Below are 25,767 nucleotides of genomic sequence, written 5' to 3'. Positions count from 1 at the left end.
TGATGGGGAGGAGAGGAGGTGGAGTCTGAGATGTAGTGATGGGAAGAGAGGAGGCGGAGTCTGAGATAGTGATGGGGAGGGGAGGAGGTGGAGTCTGAGATAGTGATGGGAGGAGGCAGAGTCTGAGATGTGATGATGGGGAGGAGAGGAGGCGGAGACTGAGATGGTGATGGGGAGGAGAGGAGGCGGAGTCTGAGATGGTGATGGGGAGGGGAGGAGGTGGAGTCTGAGATAGTGATGGGAGGAGGCGGAGTCTGAGATGTGATGATGGGGAGGAGAGGAGGCGGAGACTGAGATGGTGATGGGGAGGAGAGGAGGCGGAGTCTGAGATGGTGATGGGGAGGAGAGGAGGTGGAGTCTGAGATGTAGTGATGGGGAGGAGAGGAGGCGGAGTCTGAGAGTGATGGGGAGGAGAGGAGGCGGAGTCTGTGATGACAGTGATTGGGAAGGAGGTCTAAGTTGATGGCGACTGAGGGAGTAGGCAGAGTCTGCGATGATAGCGATATCCTGAAAGACACACATACCCCTTTACAACACAACTGGTTTCATCCCTCATGGGCTCTTCTTGAACAGGTCAGATTGCACACAGCAGACGTGAAACCAAGCCCTCTCTGCGGTTCAGGGCCTGCATGGTTTACACCATGAAACTCCTGGCCAATCCACGCAGGACAACTCAGCAGGGCGACACAGCTGTCCTGTAACCCCATGTACTACATCCTCTTTACCTTGTCTGACCTACACGGAGCAAAACGAAAAGCACTAAACGGGCGGAGCGGCGGCTCTATGGCGCAGGATCTGCGCCTGTGGCTGGGAGGTTCCTGGTTCAAATCCCACGGCCGGCAGAGGAATCCTACTCTTTTGTGCCCCTGAGAAAGGCCCTTAACCCCAATTGCTTCAGGGGTGCCATATAAATGGCTGACCCTGCGCTCTGACCCCCAGCTTCTCTCTCCCTGTCTGTGTGTCTCATGGAGAGCAAGCTGGGGTCTGCGAAAAGACAAATTCCTAATACAAGAGATTATATAGGGCTAATAAAGTGAGCATCCAGGTGGGGCTGCACATTGGTGGTGGTGGTGGAGGGGATCCCCATTACCTGTAAAGCGCTTTGAGTGGAGTGTCCAGAAAAGCGCTATATAAGTGTAAGCAATTATTGTTATTATTATTATTATCTTATCTCTCAATGAGGTTAATGACTGTTAATTGCTGGAGTAAATTAAAAATTAAAACCTGGAAGTAGAACACATCTGCATCAAACTTACTAACACCTGCACGAATAAAAGACCATACGACCGTACGGCTCACCGTACGACAAGCAGACTTCATTTCTTACCTCCAAGCAAGTCCCAGCTCACACCAGTCTCGCCAGCAGGGAACCCGTGGGAGGCTGGAGGCCTGTGATTCAGCAGCCCGGAGTGCTGCAACTGAGCTGTCTTCTACCACCCCCAAACACCCACCCAGCACCCGCTGCTGCTACAGGACCCCCTGAGACACAACCGTCCAACCTCACTCCAATCTCAGACTGTGTTTTATTGGAACACCAGACGGGCTCGGCCCGCACGAGATCCACTCAGCAAGCGATACTATGTCAAAGCGTCACTCGTTTATTTTTTTCATCTCTTTTGTTTGGTAGAAAATGAAACAAACAGGGAAAAAAAAAAAGAGGTCTCTTGTACAAACGGTTAAAAATTACAAACCCTGGGAGGCCAACGTCGGAACGTCGCTGTACAAACGGAAAGGGTCAGGCCGTGTTCCTGGAACGGCCCCCCGTGGTCGCGGTTGCCATAGCGATGCGAGAACGCCACACGCGCTGTGCTGGGCACCACCTTGGCGGTTTTGTCGGTTTCAATTCCTCAGACCCGAAACCCGGTCAGGCAGGGAGTTAGCTTCTAGTGGAAGGACAGAAGTAGTCCCGAGTGTTGACAGACCACAGCTGTGTTTATTGCCCTAGAAACAGGAGAGGAGGGCAGGGCGAGGGTATTCTGCGGTCACTGTCCCACGGGCTGTAAACACGTCCCTCCTCGTGTCCCGGGCCGTATCAGCTCTGCTCCTGGGTCACTGGCCGCCATGGCCTTGACAGCACAGCCCGACCTGACCCGACTGAGGTATCCAGTCCTCACAAAACCAGTGGGGTCTCCCGAGCTGTCAAGCTCTCTCATTCGTCCTTTGTCCAGTATCATTTTTACCGTCATCATCATCGTCGTCGTCATTATTATTAATAATTAATAGCATCTTATCTAATCATCCCTCCCCAACCCGCCCCCCCACCGTCACTCCCCCCGACAGCGATGCTCCGGAGCAGCGGCCCCTGGGAAAGGGGAGCTCTTCCAGGGATCCTCGGGATCTCCCACCGGGAGGAGCGTCGGGCTGCACCTCGCTCCGGGAGACCGGCCGCCCCCCCGCGGCGCGGCGCCGTGACGGCGGGGGCAGGGGCACGGGGAGACGGGGTGCTACTTGCTCTTGAACAGCTCCAGCTGGTCCTGGTACTCGGTGAAGAGCCTCTGGAAGCGGAGGTTGACCCCGATGACGGGCAGGACCTCCCGCAGCAGGTCGCGCTTCCGCAGGCCCTGGGGGCCGGGCAGAGAGAGAAGAGGGCGTTAGCTGGGGGAGCAGGGGCAGAGCAGGGGCCCGAGTCCTCCCTGCCTCGCTGGCCTGGGGGGAGCAGGGGCCCCGAGTCCTCCCTGCCTCGCTGGCCTGGGGGGAGCAGGGGCCCCGAGTCCTCCCTGCCTCGCTGGCCTGGGGGGAGTAGGGGCCCCGAGTCCTCCCTGCCTCGCTGGCCTGGGGGAGCAGGGGCCCCGAGTCCTCCCTGCCTCGCTGGCCTGGGGGGAATATAGCTGGGGTTTGGAGTCCCATCCGAGCAGGAAACCTTAACTCTCAGCTGGCTTGACGCAACCAAACCCAGTGTGTTCGGACTCCTGAGGCCTCTACACCCAGAGAGCTCCATTAACAGCACCGTCAATATTACTGTGAATCCAACCACCTTGCAGGTAAGTCAGTACCGGCAGGGAGAAATGTATAACAATGTCCAGAACACAATTTAACAAACCCCACACTGTCAAAGGCAAGTGTGCCTTCCCCACACTCACTGCTGGGTTTAAATACAACAGGATCAAACCCCCAGCTCCCCTTGGTTGACAAGCAGCCTCCATTTAGGCCATGGGAGGGCCCAGCTCTGTAACCCCCCCAACACAAAATAGAGGCACGACAGACATGGCAGACTGCAGATCCACAGAGCTAAAACAAAACAGGACCGTTGAACAGCAAAGGACCACCTCAAGAGAGGTCACAGGACGAAGGCCTGCACTGCCTTCGTCACAATTACTAATATCAGTACTGCTATACTGAGTCCTCTAATGTCACAACAATACAGAAATGTGTTCCCTGCACAAACAGAAGCACACACACACAGCTCCTGGCATGGTCTCTGGCAGGGCCTAACGCAGACGCTCGTGCTCCAGGCTGAAGAGGCGTCTGCGAGGTTCTGACGTCCCGGTGGGAAAACCGGACACGTCGGGGGGTGGAGTTCCATGGGAGGGGTCCTGGATCTCCACGGATGAAGAGTTTTGACGTGGACAAAGGCGTTTCAAAACGAGGGAGAAATTCTAAGGCTTAGATTCTTACCAGAACAGTTGCCTCCCACACGCTGCCAGTTGACTTATGCACGGGTCCTAGCAAGTCTTTACACAGCTCTCGTAACCGATACTCGGAGCCTGCAAGATAACAGACAAGATGTTAGCGATGAGGTCACTAGGTCATTTCCAGATCATGATGAGACTATTCAGAGTGGCAGTGGTCAGCACTGCTGGCTCGCAGCACTGGGGCCTTGGGTGCTGTCTGCGTAGAGCTTGTATGTCCTCCCCGTGTCTTGTGTGGGTTTCTACATGGTGCTCCGGTTTCCTCCCACAGTCGAAAGGCATACTGGTGGGCTAATTAGCTTCTGGGAAAACTGGTCCTAGGTGAGCATCTGTGTTTGTGCCTGTCTGCCCTGCAGTGGAGTGGCGTCGCGTCCAGGGCGTACCCTGCCTTGTGCCTGCTACTTGCCGGGAGGCGCAACACTGAAGTGGAAGAAGTGGTTAGAAAATGGATGGATGGATAATGTTATTCCAAGGAGTTTCAATTAGCATCACATACAGGGGGACCCCACTTCACCCACTGCTGAAGTGCAGCCCCAAACCCAGGTGATCAGGTGGAGACCAGGGTGCCAGACGGTACAAGCCCAGAGTGGGGCACAGCAGGACACCAATATTAACACCCCTATTTTTCCAAGGAATGTCATCGGTCACCTCTACCTCAGTTTAATGCCTTTTCTGAAGGACTCTCCTACAGCACAGTATCCCCACACCATACTGGTATATTGGCTTGGAAAATGTAGTCCAGTGGGAAGAGCCTTTCCTTAGAGGTCTCCCATCCCAGTGCTTACCAGGCCCAGCCTTGCTGAGCTTTGAAGATCCAACAAGACCAAGCTACACAAGGGTGCAGGTTCAGGCCACGTCACTTGATTGGTCGCTAGCAGCTAAACAATCAGAGAACGTCACCCAGACTTTCCATGAAGGCAACAACATGACTCATTTCAGACCACCTATAACCTTTGAGTAAAAAAAAAAAGTACCTCCTGTTCTCAGTCTTAAATGCACTTCCACTGAGTCTCTGGAAAGTGCAAGTTCTGATCTTCCAGGAAACTTCGAAACCAATCAGGACCAGCCCCGCAAGAGCCATGGCAGGGCTGAGTATTGTAGTCCGTCTGTCAGGTGACCTCTGGGCTTGGAAGGTCAGCTGACAGACTGGGATAAAGTAAACTAGACAATGTGGATTAACAACTCTGATCTTTAAACATTAAGCTCTCAGGAGGCAGGATCACAGAGGGATGTTGAGACGAGATGCATTTGGCAGTAAAAATAGGAGGCATTTCTTCACATCGGGAGTTGCAGGGGGTTGGCGCTGTTGAAAAGGGTACCCTGGGTTTGATAAGATAGTTGATCGATCAGCTGCTATGCAAACACCCTCCTCTCCTTCGTGACCCCGCTCGCGGTTCGACCGCGCACATCACTCACCCTCGTTGACCAGGAAGCGTGCATAGATGAGCAGCCAGTGGCGGTACTCCTGGCTGGATTTGAGGATAAGTGCCGAGGCCAGCTGGTTCTCCAGGAACGCCAGCGTCATGCCCTGCTGGACGTGGTGGGGGGTGGAGGAGAGCCTGGACGCCTGCCGCCCCGCGCTGCAAGCACAACACCGGGAGACGCGCGAGTCAGTGGTGCTCCCGCATCGACAGACCAGCGCCCCCCCCCAAAACCTACACTTCTTGGAGAAGTCACACGGGCACATGCAGAGGAAGTAGCCCTTACGCGCGTTTGCGGCAACAAACGCATTTCAGCAAGATCTACGTATCCCGGTGAAAATCATTCCCACCCGGACACCACTCCGGATCCCCAAGCAGACGGACAGCAGTGACCGCGAGTCCGGCCCTCGCAGACCAGGCTTACTTGACAGTCCGCCCCTGCGTCACGGCCAGGGGGCCGCTGGCCATCATGGCTTCCTGTGAGGGCAGGCAGTTCCGATAGTCCGCACAGTGGGCCAGGGAGTCCTGCTTGTCTGCAATCAGGTTCCTAGACGACAAGTTACACCAGCGAGGTTAGACACACGCCCCTTCCCTTAGCAGTAGGACAGTCCTGTTCTGGCTCTGAGCTGCGATAGACCCCTTTCCCGAAAACGCCTTTGACACCGCCAGCCGAAAGATCCCGAAAGTAACGGGACGCGTGGCACAGCGCCGGGCAACGACCAACACTCTCGTCACAAGGGCGCGCAAAGTGTGGCGACGGCTGTGAAGAGCCGCGCGAGCCCCTCCCTGCGGGAACGAAGGCGCGGAGGGGGAGGAAGCCGCTAAACGCTCAGCGAGACCCTTAAGAGCCCAAAATCGCCTTGTGAAAATCACCTTCCGGCACCTGCCAGCACAGCTGTCAGACAGGCGTTAAACGCCTGGTTGAGAAACCCGCACTGACAATGAGAAGGCAGCTCTAAGTGGAAATGAAGAGGTTTGTCACTTGTCTGTGTGCTCTTGCCGAGACCCATTACAGGAATGAAAGAAGCCACACAACACGAGCAGCAGCCAACATGAACACCACAGCCCTGGGACTTGGCCTAGCAAACCAGAATCCAGCAATATGCAACTCCGTCAACCACACCAAAAAAGTACTTGAACTACACAACTACAGAGCTTTAGAAACTTGAAACGCTGCGTGCTCATTGCCTTATTGTGATGCTCACCTTTAAAAGCTTGTTTTTACACAGTGCGCAGAATCTGGTTTTATCCCAGAATTTCAGATTAACCCATACAAATTGCATTCAAGCACACATTTTGACGTTTCCACTTAAATACAATCTATTTGAAGAGGCATTTTGACCCACGGGTTTAATAATTATCCATGCGTCTCAGTGCTGATGAATGAACACCAGCCAGAACACACCTCACCTGCTCCAGGTGTTACTGGAACCCAGTAACAGGTGCAGAGAATTTAGACTTCCCACCTGTGGTGCTGACAGCTGTGCTAAAATCATACTGCACTGTGCTCTTCAACTGCATCAGCGGGACTGGCCAAGCCCGAAACGGATGACACATGCTATGGAAGATCTTCCCGCTTGACCCCCAGGGCCCAGCACACGAGACTCACCATGTTTCCAGAGAGGTGTTGAAGCAGTAGGACTTCCCATTGGAAAGGCTGATGACTGGGACTCCCTGCTGAGTCAGGAAAGACTGGGAGACCGTCGTGTCCGTCCCTGCAGGGACAGAAACTCCATCACACCCCTCCTGCTGCCCCCATCTCAACACAAACAGCTTCCGTGCCCCCCTCCCAGAGGACGCAGGCTGAGATGTACAATGCTACAACACGCCCCCTGGTAATTAGCACCAGAGGACGCGCTGTCAGATACAAGAGGCTGATGTCGTGATTGTTTTCATTGGTTCGATCTGCCCAGTGCAGCTGCTCCCCCTGGTCCTGACCAGCTTGCTGAGGAAGAGGAAGGTTAGCTCGTCCACACCGCAGCGTCTCTCTTTCATGCCTCTGTTTCTTTCATGGTCAGGAAGAGGGCTTGAGAACGGTTTAAAAAGGACTAAAACGAAGACCCTTCTGCAAAACCTTCACATTTACCAATTTATTTTGCGATGTCACTTTTCCACACGACAGTCAAAACACAGAAAACTACAACAGACCAATAATTATAAACCAACATGAAATCTACACATCACGTTTCTCAGATTCTCAGGGGCACCTCCTGTCTGTTTCTGTTCCATCTAAAATTTGAGTTACATCATGGAACTCATTATTTTATTCAATGCTGAATTGTAAAGGTACTCAACAGACTCTGGGGCATTTTCACAGGAGACTGCACTTCAATGAAGGGAATGTTTTGTGTAATCGGCTGTTCAAAGAAACAATTAATAAAAGGTTGTTTGACAAGTAGAGTTGGAACCAAAACAGAGCCAGATCTCTGTAAGGCCCTCAATTTAAAAAATGAAGTGCTCTTTTGCCAAAGTGCCCAGTGGAGTACACCAAAAATTTCTCTCACCTGATAAGATAATTTGTAGAGATTCGTTTTTCACCACAACACACTGCTTCTGGACATCCCTGTAACGCAGACAGACGTTAAATCATATTTTGCTCCTTGGACAAGATTCACTGCCGCTTCGTCTAAAAACGCATGCAGAGGTGTAGCAGAGCAAAACCTAGGAAGACTGAACGCTGCAGTGAAACAGAGAAACCGCATTTGGATGAGCAACGCAAACCTTGCACAAGACCGAAACAAAACTTCAAAAGTCATCCTGTTGGCGTGAATACGAAAATAATCACAGAACAGATTATGTTCTAGCCCAGGAGCTAGAGATGCAAGCTCATCTCCTGTTGAAAACAGTTCAGATAATGACAGACATTCAAAACGTAGCAAATGAGCACTGGAGGCAATAGCATGTGCCTTTTTAATGCCTTTCAGTGTATTTAAAAGCCTTAAAGGGGAGCTGCAGTCCCAATTTCTCAGACCGGCTATCAGATCTCGGTAAGAAAATAAATTCATTGACGCTATAGAAAAAAAAAATGACAAACTTTGTATGAAGCACAAAACCGTAACTTTGTGAAAGTACTGTAAGTTCCCATGTCATTGCAAACTCGCATTCGAGTTCCCACGAATTGCGACTTGATGTGGCCCTTCCTGCTCACTAGTTCCTGTGATGACTAATGTACAGTATGAGAGAATAAGTGCAGGTTGTGCGGCAGACATTTCACTGCAGAAATCTTCCAATATGATCTGCCTGCAGAGTTAACAAGTGAGTAGTATTTGTCAGCAATACCATCTCGGAGTCAAGAGCAATATTTCTGTTGGATTAAAAAAAGATGTATTCACAAGCCCTGCTTGTTTACAACGTAATAGAGCCACAGCACTTCTCAGGAAGTCTCGTTGCTTCGTTCTGAACTGCAGAACATGGTGCTGCGCGTACCTGGAAATTTAATCCAATTTGTGATGTAAATTGGAGGTTTTACAAGTTACTGTGTACATTTTACTTTTACTGTGGTTTGAAATGCACTCATCAATGCTGATTCTTGCTAACCCTGCAATATAAAGATAGCATTGCAGCTCCCCTTAAAACCAGACTGATGTCGGTGGACCAGTAGGGGGCGCTCTTCCCTCTGGGCCAGAGTTTTAAAAAGCCAAGGCCCCAGTATGGAGACAGGGCACACTGTACTGTAGGAGGTGCTAACCTTTGGGCGATTCATTTAATTGAGGCATTGAACTGTCATTAAAGAACTCATAGCTGTCTGTAAGAGTTTTTAAGGGTGTTCTGGCTGAATTCCAGTCCAGACCAGTACAGTTTGGACTTCTCGCGATGTAAATTGTAGGTTTAATAAGTTAACTGTGCACATTTTACTTTTACTGTGGTTTGAAATGCTCCCATCAATACTGATTCTTACTAACCCCACAGATATGAAAATAGCCTTGTAGTTGCCCTTTAAACGGAGGGTTTTAACTTAAACAGTGGATGACCAGCGGACACTCAAACGCGCCGATTTCAGACAACGCCTCCTTGTTCGAGGAGTGGTGGGAAGACCCCCCCCATCCCTCCGATCTCTCCTGCACACGATTCCAGTTTCCTCGGACCCAGGTTGCCGATGAGCTCCGGAGCGCCTCCCGACCATTCCGGAGGGGGGGGGGCGGCGCCCTCCTTACCAGACGGAGAGCGTGGCGCAGGCCGTGAGAGCCATGACGTAGAAGCCGGCGCAGTGCAGCGCGGACATGGGCGCCTGCAGGAGGATGGCGGGGAGCAGCCGCCGACCGCAGGCCGAGAAGACGGAGAGCGTCCGGTCCTCGCACGCCACGCAGATGACGTCGCTGGAAGGAGACAGAGGAACAGCCGGTTTCTTCCTGCCTGCTGCTCCTTTTCGCTCCGGGGAGGAGTTCTGGCCCCTCAGGCCCACCCCCGACCCAGAGGGGGATGTCATTGACTCTTCCAAGAATATTTTTTAGCAATCGGTCATTTCTGTAGTGTAACACTCATGGTTTTCATCCAAACTTTTTTTTTTTAATTGTCTAATGTTAGCATACCCAAAGAGGTTGGGCAGCCAGTTGACCTTGGACCCCTAGAGGTTTTTTTTCTCCTTACAGAGGAGTTTTTGGTTCCTCTCCTCCGTTGTCTTCTGGTCTTTTCTGTTCTGTATTCACAACATGTATGGTCGCTTGTGAAAGGCGCTATATAAAAATAAATTGAACTGAAACTTCGACGTCGCTGCTATCCCCGGTAAAGCCCGGCCTCCAAAAGCTCCTGCTCACCGCCTCGATGCAACATCATCGCTCCGGCGCTAAAGGGGTTTGAACGAGCGCTCCTGCAGCTCGCCGGGCTGCTGAAGGAGCGGCCGCACCGCAGGGACTCACCAGCTGCCGGCCGCGGTGATGATGCGGCTGGGGAGCAGGGCGTCCCACTCCCTGCCTTCCCGGTGGCACTTCAGCCGGCACAGCTTGGCCCCGGCCAGGGCGGACACCTCGTTCTCCACCTCGATGTACACGGAGGGCTCCGAGCTGATCTGGGGTGAGAAAACGAGACTGTCGAGTCCTCCCCAAGCGCTACTTCCACAAGGCTAGACCCCCGAACTCTCCCATACCATTTTGCAAGAGCAAAAAAAAAAACAGGATTTAAATGCACAGAGCGTATGATTTTGCACAACTGTTGCCATTTTGCACACTACCTGTTACTTGTTGTTGTTTTGCACATTGCCTATTGTCTTGTTTTTCTTTTCTTACAATTGTATTGTATTGTTGTTCTTTTGTACTGCTTACCATCTGAGAGCCAGCTAAATAGCCTTTCGTTATACCATATACCTGTGCATGAGTATAATGACAACAAACTTGAACTTGATAATATCCAATGGCTTGAAAATGTATTCATACAGAACTCCAACACAGGTCACGGATGACATTCAGCTGAATGCGTTTCTGCGTCACGCTCTTGTTCACTCAGTCTTCTGTACTTCTGGAGCTGAGCTTCCCCAGTATCAGGAGGTCCAGCAGGAGCTCAGATACCAGGACTACAAATACAAGCTGCAATAACTGGCCACTTCTAGGGTTCGAGTGCTCTGCGGAGTGCAGCCGTGTTTGAGCCCCACGGGGCAGCCTGAGCTCGAGACCCCCCCTCCTCTCACCTGTAGTGTGAAAGCTTTCTGCGGTGTGGGGGTGGGCAGCTTGAGCACCGCCATGGGGGTTACAACCCTGGAGGGCTCCTTCTCAGCTGAGGGGGTCAACTGCAAAATAAACACAATACGACTGTCGTTAGGGGCGCAGCGGCAGCTGTGTGGCTAAGGATCTGTGCCTGTGGCTGGAAGGTTGCTGGTTCAAATCCCGCGGCCGGCAGAGGAATCCTACTCCGTTGGGCCCCTGAGCAAGGCCCTTCACCCCAACTGCTCCAGGGGCGCTGTACAATGGCTGACCTTGCGCTCTGACCCCCAGCTTCTCTCCCTGTCTGTGTCTCATGGAAAGCAAGCTGGGGTCTGCGAAAAGACAATTTCCTAATACAAGAAATTGTATAGGGCTAATAAAGTGATCTTATCTAATCTTAGGGGTTGGTTATTCGGCAATATGGAAATACTGAAAAAGCAATTACGCTACAATTACGTACAGTACTAAAAAAAGACATACAAATAATTCCATGACTCTCTTAGCAGAGAAGTAATAGAAAATTGCCATTTTCATTTCCGATACCTGCAAGAACAAGCTGGAGGATGATGATGACTCTCGGGTCTGTAGCGACAGCGTAGGCAGGAACATTGAAATATTTTTTGGACGTTTGTCGCCAGTAACACAACTCACTCACTGCAAATTCAAAACGACCACAACCTGAACTGGACTCTCCTCGCCCCTGTGGGGTACCTGCAGTGCCGTTGGCGTAAGGGTTACGATTTTGGCGGAGTCTTTCCTCGGCCTCCCTTTCTTCCTCTTCTCCACCACCTCCGCGCCCTCCGCGTCGCCCTTCCTCTTGGACAGGGACTTGATGGCCGCCATCTTGTCCTCGCTGTCGCTGCTCGTCTCCTCCTTCACCCTGGACTCCTTCGCGGCGCCCGCGTCTTTCACCCTGCGGAGGAGAGAGAGACAGACGACGGTCGAACCCTCAACAGCCAAACCGAAACAAAGCGCACAGCTCTACCGACTTTCCCAGGAAATCAACACCTGTCTGTAAGTTAACACTTTTGGGAAAGTTCATCAGGGACATTTTAGAGAGGTTAGATGGTGATTACTTAAAACCTGATGTGCATATTTATGCAAGCATAAATAAATTAACTTTGCCACTTCATTTTTTTTTAGGATTGGTTACTTTAAGTCCAAAACAATCTTCAACGGCACTTCCAGAGATCTCAGTCTTGTCTACATGGTGCAGGAAATCATAAAAATTATGAGGCACAGCATCACGTGAAGCAAAAACGGCCTCTGCACTATGATCATGATGACCTGAACACTCAACGGTCAAGTCTCACCGTTCCAAGGGGGCGACGCTGACTGCAGGAGAGGATACGGCGACCCCAGGCGTGGCCTTCGACCTCTCGGTGAACCGGGAGTCGAGCGCTTTCATTGGCTCGATCTTGGCCGCAGTGGTCAGCAGCAGGTTCGTTTTCATGGCGGTGGAGTTGGCGACAGCGGCGGGAACTGAGGAGGAGACACCGACGCTGCAGGACAACAGGCAAACACAGGGGGATCAGATCAGAAACAGGATCTTAAATATCATAGGCCTAAGCATGCTGGCTAACACATATGCACACGCATGGCCACGCCCCTCTCAGGCATGAAACCACACCCCTTCCGTATAACCACACCCCTAACATACCTAACCACACCCAATATCATGCAGCTAATTGCACCCCGTCCATCTGACCACACACACTTCCATGTCCATCTCAGCCCTTGGCCTCCTGGTTTTCTTTCTTTTTTTTTTTTTTACAGTTAAAATGGCCTCATCAAGTCACTACTGATTTCAGGTCTAACTATAGCAGCTTGTCAGGAGAAGAGGCCTGGTCTCCCATACACTCACAGCTGAAGGAAACAGTAATAAACCAATCAACAGTACAATCCCAGGCAGAACTCTCAGGTGCTGACATCAACAGGGCATCTTTTCCAGGCTGTCAAAGCAATCTTCCAACTCCTAAAGACCGATTTCTTCATGGATTTCACTATACCCCCTAAACAGACAGTTCTTTTCCTATTGTTAGTGCAAAGGAATCTAATACTTGAAAATTCAAGGCAAACACTCACACAGAAGACTTTCACAGACAATGTGAAAACTAGAAGTGGGCAGATGTCTTTTGTAAATACTTTGAAGAAGTTTAAATGTTTCTAATTCTATACCAGCCTGTTTTTGCCCTTTTCAAAACTGCAGTGTTCAACCTGATGTGGAGGTTGGCGGGGGTCACCCACCCATCTTTGTGCTGGGGTTCGTCTGGGGGCTTGCTGGGGGGCGCGGGGGGCGTGTCCTGAGAGGGCTTGAGGCCAAGCGAGTTGGCGGTGTTGGAGTCGGAGGAGGTCAGCTGAGGAGTCAGCTGGGAAGACATGGACGACCCGGGCAGGATCGGGACACTGTTAAAGAGGGCTGGCGAGAAATCCCTGAGGAAGAGACAAAGCCACACGGTTAATCGATTTTCCGAAAACCGCACGCAAAGATCTGTGAGCCAGATGTCATGAGCGGTCAAGAATTATGCTATTTAATTTGATTCAGCTCCTCTTATGATGGCCTTTTAACAATAAACTTAGTTAATCTTAGTAAAGTCCCACAGTGGAAAAGGAGTGTCATATCCGCCAATCTGGGATGTCTTTCCAAAGACTTCCAGCAAGAATAAATAATTCCGGCAGCAATGAAAACTGAGTCGGCCGATGACGCATCTTGGCTGGGAAGGATGGATGAGGGTTTGATTCTAGCCAGACCCAAGCAGAAGACTTTCTGTACATGGCCAGTACAGATCAAAGTCTACAATAATGCTGCCTCACTCTGTTCAAGTCTGTTCAATTCTCAACTGAAGCGGTGATCTGAACATCTGACGGAGATTGTGCTACATGGGCTCCCGTAGACAAAATGCTTATCAAACCACAGCACTTGATACTTTGTCCCCTGAAGGGGCTTTCAGTGGGCCACAGCGCTGAAAACTCATTGCGCCCAGAGGAGCACACGTCAGGAAGGACAGAAGAAGCCTCACCCCGTGTCCAACTGAGCAATGCACAGAGGAGTGATCCTGCGTCGGCCGTCCGCAGTCCTGGTCTCCACCTGCTTCTTCAACAGGTTCTGTCACACGGGAGCAAGGACACAAAATGTCAGCAAATCAACCAACAAACAGTACGACCCACACGCAGAAAACACTTGAAACAATAACTGGGTGGTGAGGAAGCTGGAAACGGATATCCCAGGCCAGCGATTCAGGTGCAATGGAACTACAGATCCGCCAAAACAGTTTTGGAAACAGTAGAAATGATTAAATCAACTAAACGGGTCTCAATTAACTCGAGCCACTAAGAGCTTGATCAGAATGGAACCCAGAATGTTCCACGGCTCTCCAGGACCAGGGTGCTGGGCCGCTGATCCGCCGTCAATGCCTTGGCGACGTACTTTCCTGATGTCCTCCAGGGACTCGCCGTTCACCACGCTGGTGAGCTTGGGCGCAGCAGCCTCGCGGCTGGCCGCGTCCCGGTGCTCCGCCACCTGCTTCTCCTGCTGGTACTTCAGCATCTCGGGGTTCTCGATGATGGTGGTGGACAGCTGCGCCTCGGTGGTGATGGCCAGGCTCTTCCCATAGATGTTCTGGTGAATGGAGTTCTGCCAGCAGGCAAAGACAAAACGGAGATCTCAGCACAATACAAAACACAGCACGCTAGCAAGTGCAGTAAAGGGCCCGGCACAAAGTCCTTATATAAAGTCCTTGCAACAGCATGAACTAGTGCCCAATTAGAACTGTGAAGCACCTGCGAACCACAGAGTTGAATGATTATAACAGACAAGCGGCTTTTTCCTTCTCAGTTTCTCAGGTTATTGAGTGGACGTCACCAGCACTTGGGGTTAGTGCAGACACAGCACTGTAGGGGGCGCCAGGCTCCTGAAAACGTATGGCCACAGCTGTGACACAGGCAGTCAATTGCAATTTGTTTGTCTTTGAACCAGGTCACCCCAGACAGAGGACGTCAAAGGGCAAAGCTCCCAATCCCACGTGGTAAAAGGCCCCTTTACCTTTTCATCCTCATTGAGAGGGTCCCCAAGTTCATCCTGAGAGAAGTCCAAAAAGGCTACCGAGCCGTCCATCGAGCACACCAGGATCCCGAGCCCATTTAACGTCCTGAGGAGGAGAGACTGGCTCACACGGCTGAGCTATACAACGAATGCCCCGATTCCAGCCTTCTGCATGCAACTGTTCCAGCTGTGGCTCTGGGATACTGCAAAAGCAGCACGGGCTCTAGTTGAACTAGTGCTGCTTGAGGCCACAGTCTCGCAGGGAAGCAGAGCGCATTGCTCACAAAAGTCTGAGCAGGTTAACGCTGAGTGGCAAACTCAGACAAGCTGGTAGGCGCATACAAATTCAATAGCACGTTATGAATTTTTAACTGTATTACCAAAACAGAACAGTGCACAGTATCACACAAAAGGCTGAATTTGGACTTAACTGACTCTTAAATGCCATTCCCTGTTCACAGATATGTTTTAACTGCACCGGAAGACTGCATGCTTTTGCTTGCAGTCGGGTTGGCAAGGGTATATGTCAGTAAGGACCTTACCATGTGATATCCATAATGGACTTGTCAAACAAATCGTGGATGACCACCAGGGGGCGCTTGAGGCAAGTCAACTAGAAAACAGAGAGAAGGAACGAGACATTCATAGATGGCTTGAGGCATGACTGTACTGCACTGAGAATGCCCTTGTCCATTGTAGCCAAACTTAACAGTTCTTAATACAATTTTAAATGGGCTGACTGGCGTTTTCGGAGATGCAATATGTACTTTAACTTCCAAAAAGGCAAAACAAAACCGGTTATACCACAAATATTTCCTGGAGCCAGCTATGGAAATCTATCGAGCATTATTTAAATAGAAAGGTTTGTGGTCGATCAATAAGGTCTGTTTCAACTCGGCACCTGTGAGATCATGGGATAGGGAAGAGAAGCCATTATCAAGATGTTTTAGAAAACCCTCAACCTCTATTTGCTTGTTGTAGTTATGATAGAATAATTAACTGTTTATCCAAACGCATGCTTTCAGGGTTTCCAATCAATACCATGATTTTACAAGTCCATAAAGGACAAGATGGTAACTCTGGCTCCTACTGAACTCTCTTCTCGAGCTTCTCACCACTCTGAAAACACAAATGGCGCTGTGGGTTATAGGAAATCGTCAAAAATTGTAAATAAAATCAATTGGCTGGTTTTCCTTGCATTTCCAAAGATAAAAAGGAAAGAGAAGGAACACTTACAAAATGAGAGAAAATATTGGCCACCTCAGTGCATAGCAATCAGATTGACCCCGGGCACCCACACCCAGCTCACCCAGACTGAGACAGATCTGTCCTTGCTCCCAACAGCGCAGCAGCAGTACGGGCAGCTGGGCTTCGGGGAGCTGCCATTCTTCTGCTTCTTCTTAAAGATCTTCGGATTAAATTTCTGCAACCAAAAAAAAAGATGACGACTTTGGAAACATCAACGAGGCACGAGGGTTTACGCAACGGTGTTTCCCCTTGAGACGCAAGCACTGACACGGCAGATCCCAGCATCCCGAAAGAGCGACAGAGTCCGCAAGCATTTCCAGACAGTCGGAACCTGGAACGGTTTCATCGAGCACTCTGTTGAGAAACGCAGCAGTTCAGAAACGAGCAACAATTTCGAGTTAAAAAACGCCGTGCTCAAGAGGTCGGGCTCTTTTGGTCCCTGTGCGTGTTCTTGTCCTCGATACCCTCACATGACTTCTTAAAAAATGTAATGAAAAATCCGTGGAGCATCTCGACCCACAAAGAAACCACCAAGAGCTCAGCAGGTTGAGGGCAAGTATGGAGACAATGCCTGTCTGATCCTAGCACGATCCTCAGCACGATCCGGTGGACTGGCTAGAGAGCGCTGAGCAGAGAGCTTGATGGAAAACACCAACCCAACTGGAGAACACGTTAAAAAAAAAAACCTAGGAATGGGTCAGCTGCTATTCGACCACCATCAGGTCAGCCTCAGGTGACCACCTTGTCGTTTAAAAAGCAGCCGCAGAAGGAGGACCACATGATCCATGAGGAACACTTTCGCTTTTCATTTTTTTTACAGGATTTATTTGTGATTTATCATAAAAACTGATAATCCTTCAGCAGAAAATGCCCTGTTTGTCCAAGAGAATAATACCGCTAGGTTCTGGACTCTCTCCATAAACACACAATCTCTCAGGCATGAGAAGACGCTCGCTATAAGCATCCATTACCCAGAGTGTCTATTCTAATCCACCTAGGCTGTCAACACTCCCTCATATATAATATAATTAGCATTCAGCATCTGCATAAGGCCCTACACAGCACAATTTATCAGATATTGCTGGGCTTGTGCATCATGATTCATCACGTGCACCTTATTGTTCACAGTCACTACTATTTATAATTGGACCGACACATTCATTCAGAGCTCTTTACATCTGTACCTACTTACACCACTGAGAAGTTTACTTGCACAGGGGTACAAGATCAGTCTCCCCACCCAGGATTTGAACCCACGACCTTGTAGTTTGTAGTCAATATCGGAGCCCTCACCTCTCTGCCACACTGCCCCCTGTGTTACAGGCGGTTTAAATGCAGAGCAGTGGGTCTCAACCTGGGGTGTGAGACAGGCCAGATTTATTTAGAAGTTATGTAATCTTAAACACAAATTAAGCACAGGCACATAAGGTCAACCACTGTGCTGCATTAAAGCTTGGTATTTTAAAGTAAACCTGAAAAAAACTGTTTAATTTTGCATGCATTCTTAATTTTACCGCGGAATTCATTCTTTCATTCTACAGTTCTGATCTACCTTAGATTTAAAGAAAAAACACAAAGTAAGCACAGACACATATGTACACATAAGTACAACTAAGTTGCGTCATGAAACGGAGATATTTTAAGGGAAACTTTCAAAAAAAATTCCATGCAATTCTCAATTTGACTGCAAAATTAAATTAAACATATAATTCAGTCTCTTTCATTCTGTAGTTCTGATCCATCTTAGATTTGAAGAACTGACCTGTTCTTCAATGTTCAAGGTGTTTTTGATCAGGGGTGAGAGAACAGGTCCTGGGAGCCGAGAGCCGAGAGCCATGCAGGGGCGCCCCCTCACTTACCACTACCGTCACGGCCTTCCGGTGCCCCACGAAGTCCATGTTGGTCTTCCAGCCGTCCCGCTCGATGATCTGCGCCGTGGGGCCCGAGTTGTTCATGGCGTGGGCGGAGACCAGGTACTGCCCGTCCGGAGACCAGCTGAGCCGCAGCACGTGAGTCGTACCCCCGCACTGCGCACGAGCGTGGAAACACGAGCGGGTTAACGGGGTCGCCCTGGCGCCGGGGATTCAATTTTTAAACACACAAACACACACGACTGCCGCGCTCACAAGAGACCCCGGTCAACTACACAGCATGAAGAGCCAGAGGAAAAAAGAAACTCATCTCGTCTCTCTCTTACTCCATGTTCAACCGGCTGCAAGGGTCGGCATGCAGCAGACACACAGTCCAAGAAACTGCCCCCAGCAGAGCCGTGCCGCCCTGTGGCGGGGTTCACTCCCTGAAGCCCCCGTGCCTCACCTCGTTGAAGGGCTTGGTGATGCTGGTCTCCAGCTGCCAGTCCATGGTCCTCCACACCTTGAGGCTGCGGTCGTCGGCCTGGGAGGCAATGTACTTCCCCACCGGGTCCCAGGTCAGCCCCTTCACCAGCCCCGTGTGGCCTTGCAGGGTCGTGATGATCTCTGAGGGGAGCAGGCGACACCCAGATCCTGAAAAACCCTGCGTGCCGGTGCCAGCCCCTCCCACACTCCTCCTCGCCACCTCGTACACAGACACTACCTGCACAGCACAGGCTGCTGTTTCGAGCAGAGAGGCATTCTGAGTCCAGGAAAGAACCGCTGCACAGCAGAAGCCTGCATAAAGTTGTGCAAATCTGCACATGGTTCCAGCAAGTAGACATATACAATGTAGTCACCTTATGCATGGCCATTTGAAGTTGATCAGATAATATCCAGGAGAATGCCTGCACCTGCAGGTATCCTACGACTTACTCATGCAGCCCAGAACAGTTCCGAGAGATTTCTCCTTCGTGGGTTACACTATACCCCAGTGAGACAGTTCTTCTCCAAATGCTTGTCTATATATTTTATTGCAAAGGCATCTAATACTTTTCAGTTAAAGGCAAATGCTCAGACAGAAGACTTTCACAGACAGACATTTTTTTCCCCTCCAGGGTGAAAACTACATGTGAGCAGACATCTCATAAATACTTTGCAGAAGTAAATGTTTCTGAATCTATACCGGTAGGAGCGCGTTCTTGCCTTTTTCCAAAACCAGAGCGTTCAACTTAGAGGGGAACTGCAGTCCCAATTTCTCAACCGCTTATTACATCTCGGTAACAAAATACCAGAAAAATGTATTGCCGGTATAGAAAAGAAATGACAAATTTCGAATTAAGCCAAAATCGTGAACTTTGTGAAAGTACTGTAAGTCGCCATGCTGTTGCAAACTCCTGGTCTCGCCACAGGAATTGTGACATGATGCAGCCCTTCCTGCTCACTAGTCACCGTAACAACTAATGTAATGCGATGTGCCCCGAATAAGTACAGGTTGTGAAGCACACATTCCACCACAGAAATGCTCCAACACGATCTCCTTGCAGTGTTAACAAGTCAGTAGTCTTTGTCGGCAAAACCACCTCAAAGTTGAGAGCAATATTTCTATTGGATTAAAAGAGATGTATTCGAAAGCCTGCTTCTTTACACTATAATAAGGCCACAACACATCACCGGAAGTTTTGTTGCCTTGTTCTGAAGCGCAGAATATTGTGCTGCACATCCCTAGAAATTTAGTCTTTTTTGTGATGCAAATTGGAGGTCTTAACATGTTACTGTGTGCATTTTACTCTTATTGCAGCTTGGAATGCACAATTTCAATTCTGATTCTTTCCAACCCCAAAATATAAAAACAGTGATGTGATCCCCCTTTAAAGCAAGAGTGTGGGGGGGGGGGGGGTCCCCACGCGTGTCTTTGTGCTGGGGTTCCCGCAGGGCGGTAGGTCTCCTCCCTCCACCCCCTCTGTTCGCCCGGACTCACCTGGAAACTTGCGGGCGTTCCAGATGACGACGGTGTTGTCCACGCTGCAGGAGGCCAGCCAGACGTCGTGGGGTGACCATGCCACATCCATCACGTCTGCAAAAGCACAGCGTCACGTCCGTGGCCCCCGAAGACCCGCAGCCAGCGCGTCGCCAGCCACAACCGAGACCCCCCCCCCAACCGGCCTCCTGGCGCCCCAGTCTGCACGCCCACTCCCCGATCCCCCCGCCGCCCGGCCCTACCTCCCGTGTGGCTCCTCAGGATGGTGACACACCTCCACTGCTCCACGTTGGCCAGTTTGCTGCTGGAGCCGAAGACGGTGCTGGGACCGATGTACCTACAGTGAGGAGGACAAACGGAGCGCCGGGGGTCACCCACGTCCGTGCCAGCGATTTCCCTTGTCCGAGAAGCGTTCTCGGAGAAGAAAGGCGTCTGACCGGTGTCTGGAAACTCCCGGTGTGCAGCGGAGTTTGCCAGAAAGCGCCCATCGCGCAGTACCTGCGACTACACACACCATGCAGTATGGGCCTGGAGGAGCCTGGGGATCTCACTGGTCAGCTGGGATACGTTATCAGCAATGTTCCCTCTAAGCTGTGCGTGTGTGCGCAAGCACACACAGGTTATGAAATCAGCACACATAAGAAATTGAACTGCGCACAAAAAAAATAATTTAAACAACGATAAAACAAACACAGTCGTCAATTGAAAAATGCTAAATTGACCACATGAGACTGGCTGCGAAAGCCCAACTTGGCTGAGTGCATCATTATTGCTACAGTACTCGAGATCAGTGCTCTGTTCTCGAACCTCCCTGCTCACGCTCACTCCACACTCAGTCTCTATGCCTGGGCTCGTTGAATCGCTGTCCCGATCTGTTGGATCTCTACGCTTATACGATGACTAGATTAACAAAAAATAACTTCCGATTTACAATTTGACATACACTCAATTTAGTGCGCACACATTTTTGTCCCTGGGAGAAAAATCTTGAAATTTTTGTGCACACAGGCCATTAAAAAATTAGAGGGAGCAGTGGTTATAAGATAAACACACCGCAATAGTCGAGGGTTTGCGAAAGCTGGATTTCATCGCAGCAGGCCTGGGGGTGTCGTGTGCTACCGATACCGACAAGCGTCGCCTTTAGGAGTCTCTTGCCCCTTACAGAGGGTGATGCCATTTCTATAGCTCTGCTGATCGCATTCCCACCCAGAAACAACAGAGGCTAGGGGCACCTTCACTTGGCAGAGGAGAGGACAGACAAGTGGTACCATCTTCCCCCTTGCCAACCCCCCCCCCCAGACCGGACCCCTGCCCGGGACCAGGCACCCAGGAAAGGGGAGAGTACGTACGCCGCTCTCTTCCACACCATGACCAGCTTGTCGTCGCCCCCGGACGCCAGGTACAGGCCGTTGTTGGACCAGCGAACGCAGTTCACGCAGGCTGCGGAGGGGGAGAGAGAGAGAGAGAGACACACGGTCAGGGGGTCAGACACGGAGGACCACTTCCCACGGACGACACCTTCTTCCCGGCACCCCCCAGGGCATTCCGAGAGCCGAGGGAGGGAGCCCCGGGAAGCAGGACTGCAGGAAGCGGGGAGCGGAGTCTGCAAACAACACACTCGGTGGGGGGGGGGGGGGGGACGGAAAAAAGAGGCACACGGGGCTCCTACCTGAGTGAGGTGGGAGCGCGAATAAAAAGTTCGCGCCACGGAAGACACGCAAATGAGAAATAAAACAACCACGTCACACACAAAAAAAAAGATTTATTCAACGACTTCTTTGCGTCATCCATCCAGCCTCTCATCGCTTTATCCCATTTGGGGTCAGGGGGGAGCCGGAGCCTATCCCAGCAAGCAACGGGCGCAAGGCGGGGTACACCCTGGGCGGGACGCCAGTCCACTGCGGGGCAGGCACTGGCCCTGGTGTGAGTGTGTCTATTTCCCCCGAAGCTGGTTCACCCACCAGTATGTTTTTGGACTGTGGGAGGAAACCCAAGCAAACGCAGGGAGAACACGCAAGCTCCACACAGACAGCACCCCGGGAATTGAACCCAGGGCTCCAGTGCTGCGAGGCAGCGATGCTCACCACAGCACCACCCATCTTTCTATGATGATCACTTGTTTTTAAAAATGCAGCCGCCTTTCAATGAACGTTTCCTATACTGGCACAACAAAGAACTCCGCGTCATCACTAACTTGTTTTCATGAATTAAGACTGCTGTCCAGATTATGACATGTTCTGCAAATACGGTAGTTTTGATTGTTAATAGCTTCCTGAATCATGACACTGGCAATGCTCATCAAACACCTTTCCTTCCACAAAACAGGACTTCTTGTGGCCGAATGGCTCCAATAGCAGTTTCATGTAAGACATCTTTAGAAATATTGCTGTATTATACAATGCAGGATATCAGCAGTCTGCAACAGGCACACGCCTACAAAGCTAACCACATCAGCATGCCCACGTACAACACTATACGGCATGTTTTTACCACTGGTGAGCGCATGACCGTTCTCTCCAAAGAAAACCAAGCTTTGGCCAGTACCTAAGTGGTTGTCCATTTGGCAAAGCATCTTGGGAACGGTCTCGTTTTTCTCGTCCTCTTCTCGGAGGACGGGCGCCATGTTCCAGATGACAACCTTCCCAGAATCCTCTCCTGTCAACCGAACAGCAACATCGTCAAGGTGCGAGGACAGCCAGTACGAGACCCGAGGGGGAAAAAACTTCAAGAATTTTTTGCAAAGAACAATACACAACCTCCTCAGACCTTGAAGGACCAACTTGTTTGGTTGCTACCAATTACTAGAGCCAAGGCTCTCATCGAGCTGTTTCTTGAAGGATTGCTTCCAGCTTCAATGACACATCTAGGCTCGTAGTGCCCCCTTTGTGGTACAGACGCACCCGTGTTCAAATTAATTTCCAGGTGTCCTCCAGTCTGGTACATCCATGATAACATCACAACCATCCTGGCACACAGTTTCCAACATTAACAGCCAACATGGGTCATTGTTGCCCCCAAAGACGAAAGGAAACAGCATCTTCCCTTGTAATTAAAAACCAATCTGGCCAGACTGGAGCCTCACCTTGTCCACCTGTCGCAAACTTTGTTCCTTCTGGATGAATGTCAATAGAAAATATTGGTTTTCCTGAGGAAAATGAAAGAAAAATAAGAGTCACCAGGCACACAGGATGGCAGCAGTAAAACGCTAGTATAATGTGTAACTTTTCTTAGACGTTTGATCATATCTGACTGAAAGACAGAACAGAGAAATTTAAAAATATTAATTATTGCACATACTAGATATATAAACTGAAAGCGGAAATTGACTCAGTCAATGTTCCGAATTTTAGTGTGTTTTTATATTAACTCTACCTCCTGAAAAGCGCATATCAAACGCGTCACTGTCTGAAGTCTGCAATAACACCTCTGTTCTAGCTACACGTGCATGACCAATATACAAGTTACCGTTGGAAAAAATAATTTAATTCAAACTGAAGCCAAAACTATGAATGCATTAAAAAGAAGAGCAATAAACAGAAATCCAAAAGCGAGCTTTAAAAAATAGTTATTTATATGCAAACAACAATTATCCCTTAACTTTAAGTTCTGCTTTAACACCGACATCTCTTTCAATCGATATGCAATTTATAAATGACGTATTGTTTTTCAAACTTCAAGCATGCAACGTTCGGTATCTCAAAGGCAAATAACACTTCACTATGTTAAGAAAAAAAATAACTTTGGACAATCCTATCAAAAGGTAAATAAAATAAATGTCGCGGTCTGTAAAACCAACCACGTAAACAACAGCGCGTCCTCGTGAAAGAAAATGTTTCTTTTTTGCGCTGAAGTTCGCTACACTGTGGAAAACGGGGTCTCCTGTTCACACACACACACAGCTGGTCTCTCCACAAGTTAAAAAACAAAATGTTTCGGCTTTGCAGCAGCGACAAGTATTTTCCTGACATTCTCGGTTCTTCTGAGTAAAAAAAACCTCAACCTTGCCTTTTTTTTATTTTGCTTTATCTGGTACCTACCGCCGGGGATGAAAGATCATTTTATGTTCTTATCTTTCAATAAAAAAGACACTTGCATGCGCTTCGGCGAGGACCTGCAAAATCCCGAACAAGTGTCCGGCGAGCTCTAGGCATCCCCAGCCCACAACAAAAGCGCAACTTCAGAGCCCCGGATTCCAGCGCTACAGCGAGGTGACTCCTGCTTACCATTGTGACTGACCCAAGTTGGTTTCAACAGCTTCATCTCCAGCGCAAAACACCAATTTTAAAAAAAGGAAAGTCTCGGCTGCCGGCTCTCCAGTCTCTCCCCCCCCCCCCACGCTCCACTCTCCCCTCTCCGTCGCCCCTGGACTGTACTCCCGGGGTACCCTTCCCCCGTCTCTCCGCGCACTGTTTCGGCTGTAGCCCCGTTAGTTACTTCGGTCCTTCAGTGAAACTCCATTCCCCTCGCTGGCATCCCTCAAGCTCCCTGCAGCCGCAGCAGCAGCAGCAGCAGCAACACAGGAAGTATCCGACCTTTCCTAAAGTTCCCCTGGAAACACATGCCCTGAGAGAGGTCAGGCCCGTGTGAGCTTTTTTTTAATTGCGTGGCCCTACGAGCGAGAGAGCTGGCAGCCCCAGGATGCAGACTGCACGTTTCTGAGTTCAACTCCCGTCTTAGAACGCTATTTTCTAACTTTTCTTCCTCATTGATGTGATGGACACAATTCTAATGTTTGTTTTTGGAAAAAAAAACAGCATATCAACCCAACACTATACTATCGACATCTAGGAGTTAATAAGTTTTAATGAGTTTAAGGTATTGCTTTTTTTTTCCAAAGACATACCTGACAATTAAATCAATCTACCCCCCCCCCCTTTGGTTAAATTAGACTTCCCAATCTTTCGTCTGTCACTTTTTTACTAATAATATAATCGTTTTTAATTCAAAATGGGGGGCTTTGTAGTTTCAACGACGTTGTGAATGTGAATTCGATTTTTGTAAGCAGAATCCCAAAATGGTTTTCTGTACTATACGCATTTTCTTCGAAGGAAAAAAACAATTGCAATTGACTTTATTTTATATCGATTCAACAGTTATGATAGAATTGGCGTCCCAGGATCCCTGACACCTTCTCTACCAGCCACTATCCTCTCTGGCCTTTAACGATCAGAGGCTTTGTGCATTTCAAAAGCTGAACTCCTCAGGGCTACAATCAGAAAATATACCCCCCCACTTCGCCTCCTTCTGGCGGTAAGAGGAGCATTTTCTTCCCGGCGCGGTCTGTCTCAGCCACGTGACTGGCCCCTCTCCGGGTCTCTAATGCTGAAAACAGTGGAGCTTCAATATCGCTTGAACACGAATCTGAACAATCACAGTTAGAAGGCGATTTGGTTCAGGGTTTAAACTGAAGTGTCGAGCAGCTCCACTCCGAGGTGACTCCCTGTCCAGGACAGAGGCTGGGATGATTCTCGGAGCCAGGAGGGCCACAGTGGCCCTCTTCGGCTGGATTCGTCCTGAGGCGCCACGAGCCGACAGGAGCTGGAGAGGAGCAGGCTGGGAGGACGGGCAAGTGAACAGCACCAGCACTGGCATTCCGGCGCCTTTCACCCTCCGCAGTGCTGGGGGAAGGAAGACCACCCTCATCCACGTCACCAGGAGCAAATGACCCTTCGGAAAACAAAAAACTTGTCTTGCCATCATTAAAGCTATACCTACAGGCCACCAGTCCGCTTGTCATAAAGGGGCTCTTCGACTGCTCAGGCACTCTGTAGTCCCCAGCAGGGGGTCCAAGCGCCGGGCAGGGGTGGACAGGGCCTGCCCATGAGGAAGAGGCCTCCCTCTTCAAGCTGCTCCTGGGAGCACCAGGGCACCCAGAGAAACCCACCGTCCGAATTCGAACCCCGGTCCGCCACGCCCGCTCGGCCGCATGTTGGTTCATCCATTTTCAGAACAGCTGATGCCGA

At 50.1% G+C, this 25,767-nt stretch overlaps 1 protein-coding gene across 2 annotated transcripts; it reads right to left on the bottom strand.

Moving 5' to 3' along the window:
• Nucleotides 1–1,504: 1,504 nt before the first annotated feature.
• hira (histone cell cycle regulator a) lies at nucleotides 1,505–24,320 on the bottom strand. Of its 2 annotated transcripts, XM_088935643.1 has the most exons (25): nucleotides 24,028–24,320; nucleotides 22,887–22,949; nucleotides 22,349–22,459; nucleotides 21,154–21,244; nucleotides 20,047–20,141; nucleotides 19,805–19,900; nucleotides 18,290–18,450; nucleotides 17,833–18,000; nucleotides 16,035–16,148; nucleotides 15,268–15,338; nucleotides 14,726–14,831; nucleotides 14,111–14,317; nucleotides 13,704–13,789; nucleotides 12,931–13,116; nucleotides 11,997–12,185; nucleotides 11,395–11,596; nucleotides 10,671–10,769; nucleotides 9,907–10,055; nucleotides 9,205–9,366; nucleotides 7,555–7,613; nucleotides 6,660–6,765; nucleotides 5,475–5,597; nucleotides 5,046–5,209; nucleotides 3,616–3,704; nucleotides 1,505–2,561 (listed from the first exon to the last, which is right to left on the bottom strand). In XM_088935643.1, exons 1-25 carry the CDS (start codon nucleotides 24,062–24,064, stop codon nucleotides 2,445–2,447), a joined length of 3,051 nt encoding a protein of 1,016 aa, XP_088791769.1. In that variant the 5' UTR covers nucleotides 24,065–24,320; the 3' UTR covers nucleotides 1,505–2,444. The 2 variants fall into 2 exon arrangements, with proteins under 2 accessions (XP_088791769.1, XP_088791770.1); XM_088935644.1 differs by lacking the exon at nucleotides 9,205–9,366.
• Between the last annotated feature and the right edge of the window lie 1,447 nt (nucleotides 24,321–25,767).

This window comes from Atractosteus spatula, chromosome 17 (genome assembly GCF_055471065.1).
Source record: "Atractosteus spatula isolate fAtrSpa1 chromosome 17, fAtrSpa1.hap1, whole genome shotgun sequence".
NCBI classification, from domain to species: Eukaryota; Metazoa; Chordata; class Actinopteri; order Semionotiformes; family Lepisosteidae; genus Atractosteus; species Atractosteus spatula.
The sequence above is the reverse complement of the archived record's forward strand: the minus strand, read 5'-3'. Positions and strand labels throughout refer to the sequence as shown.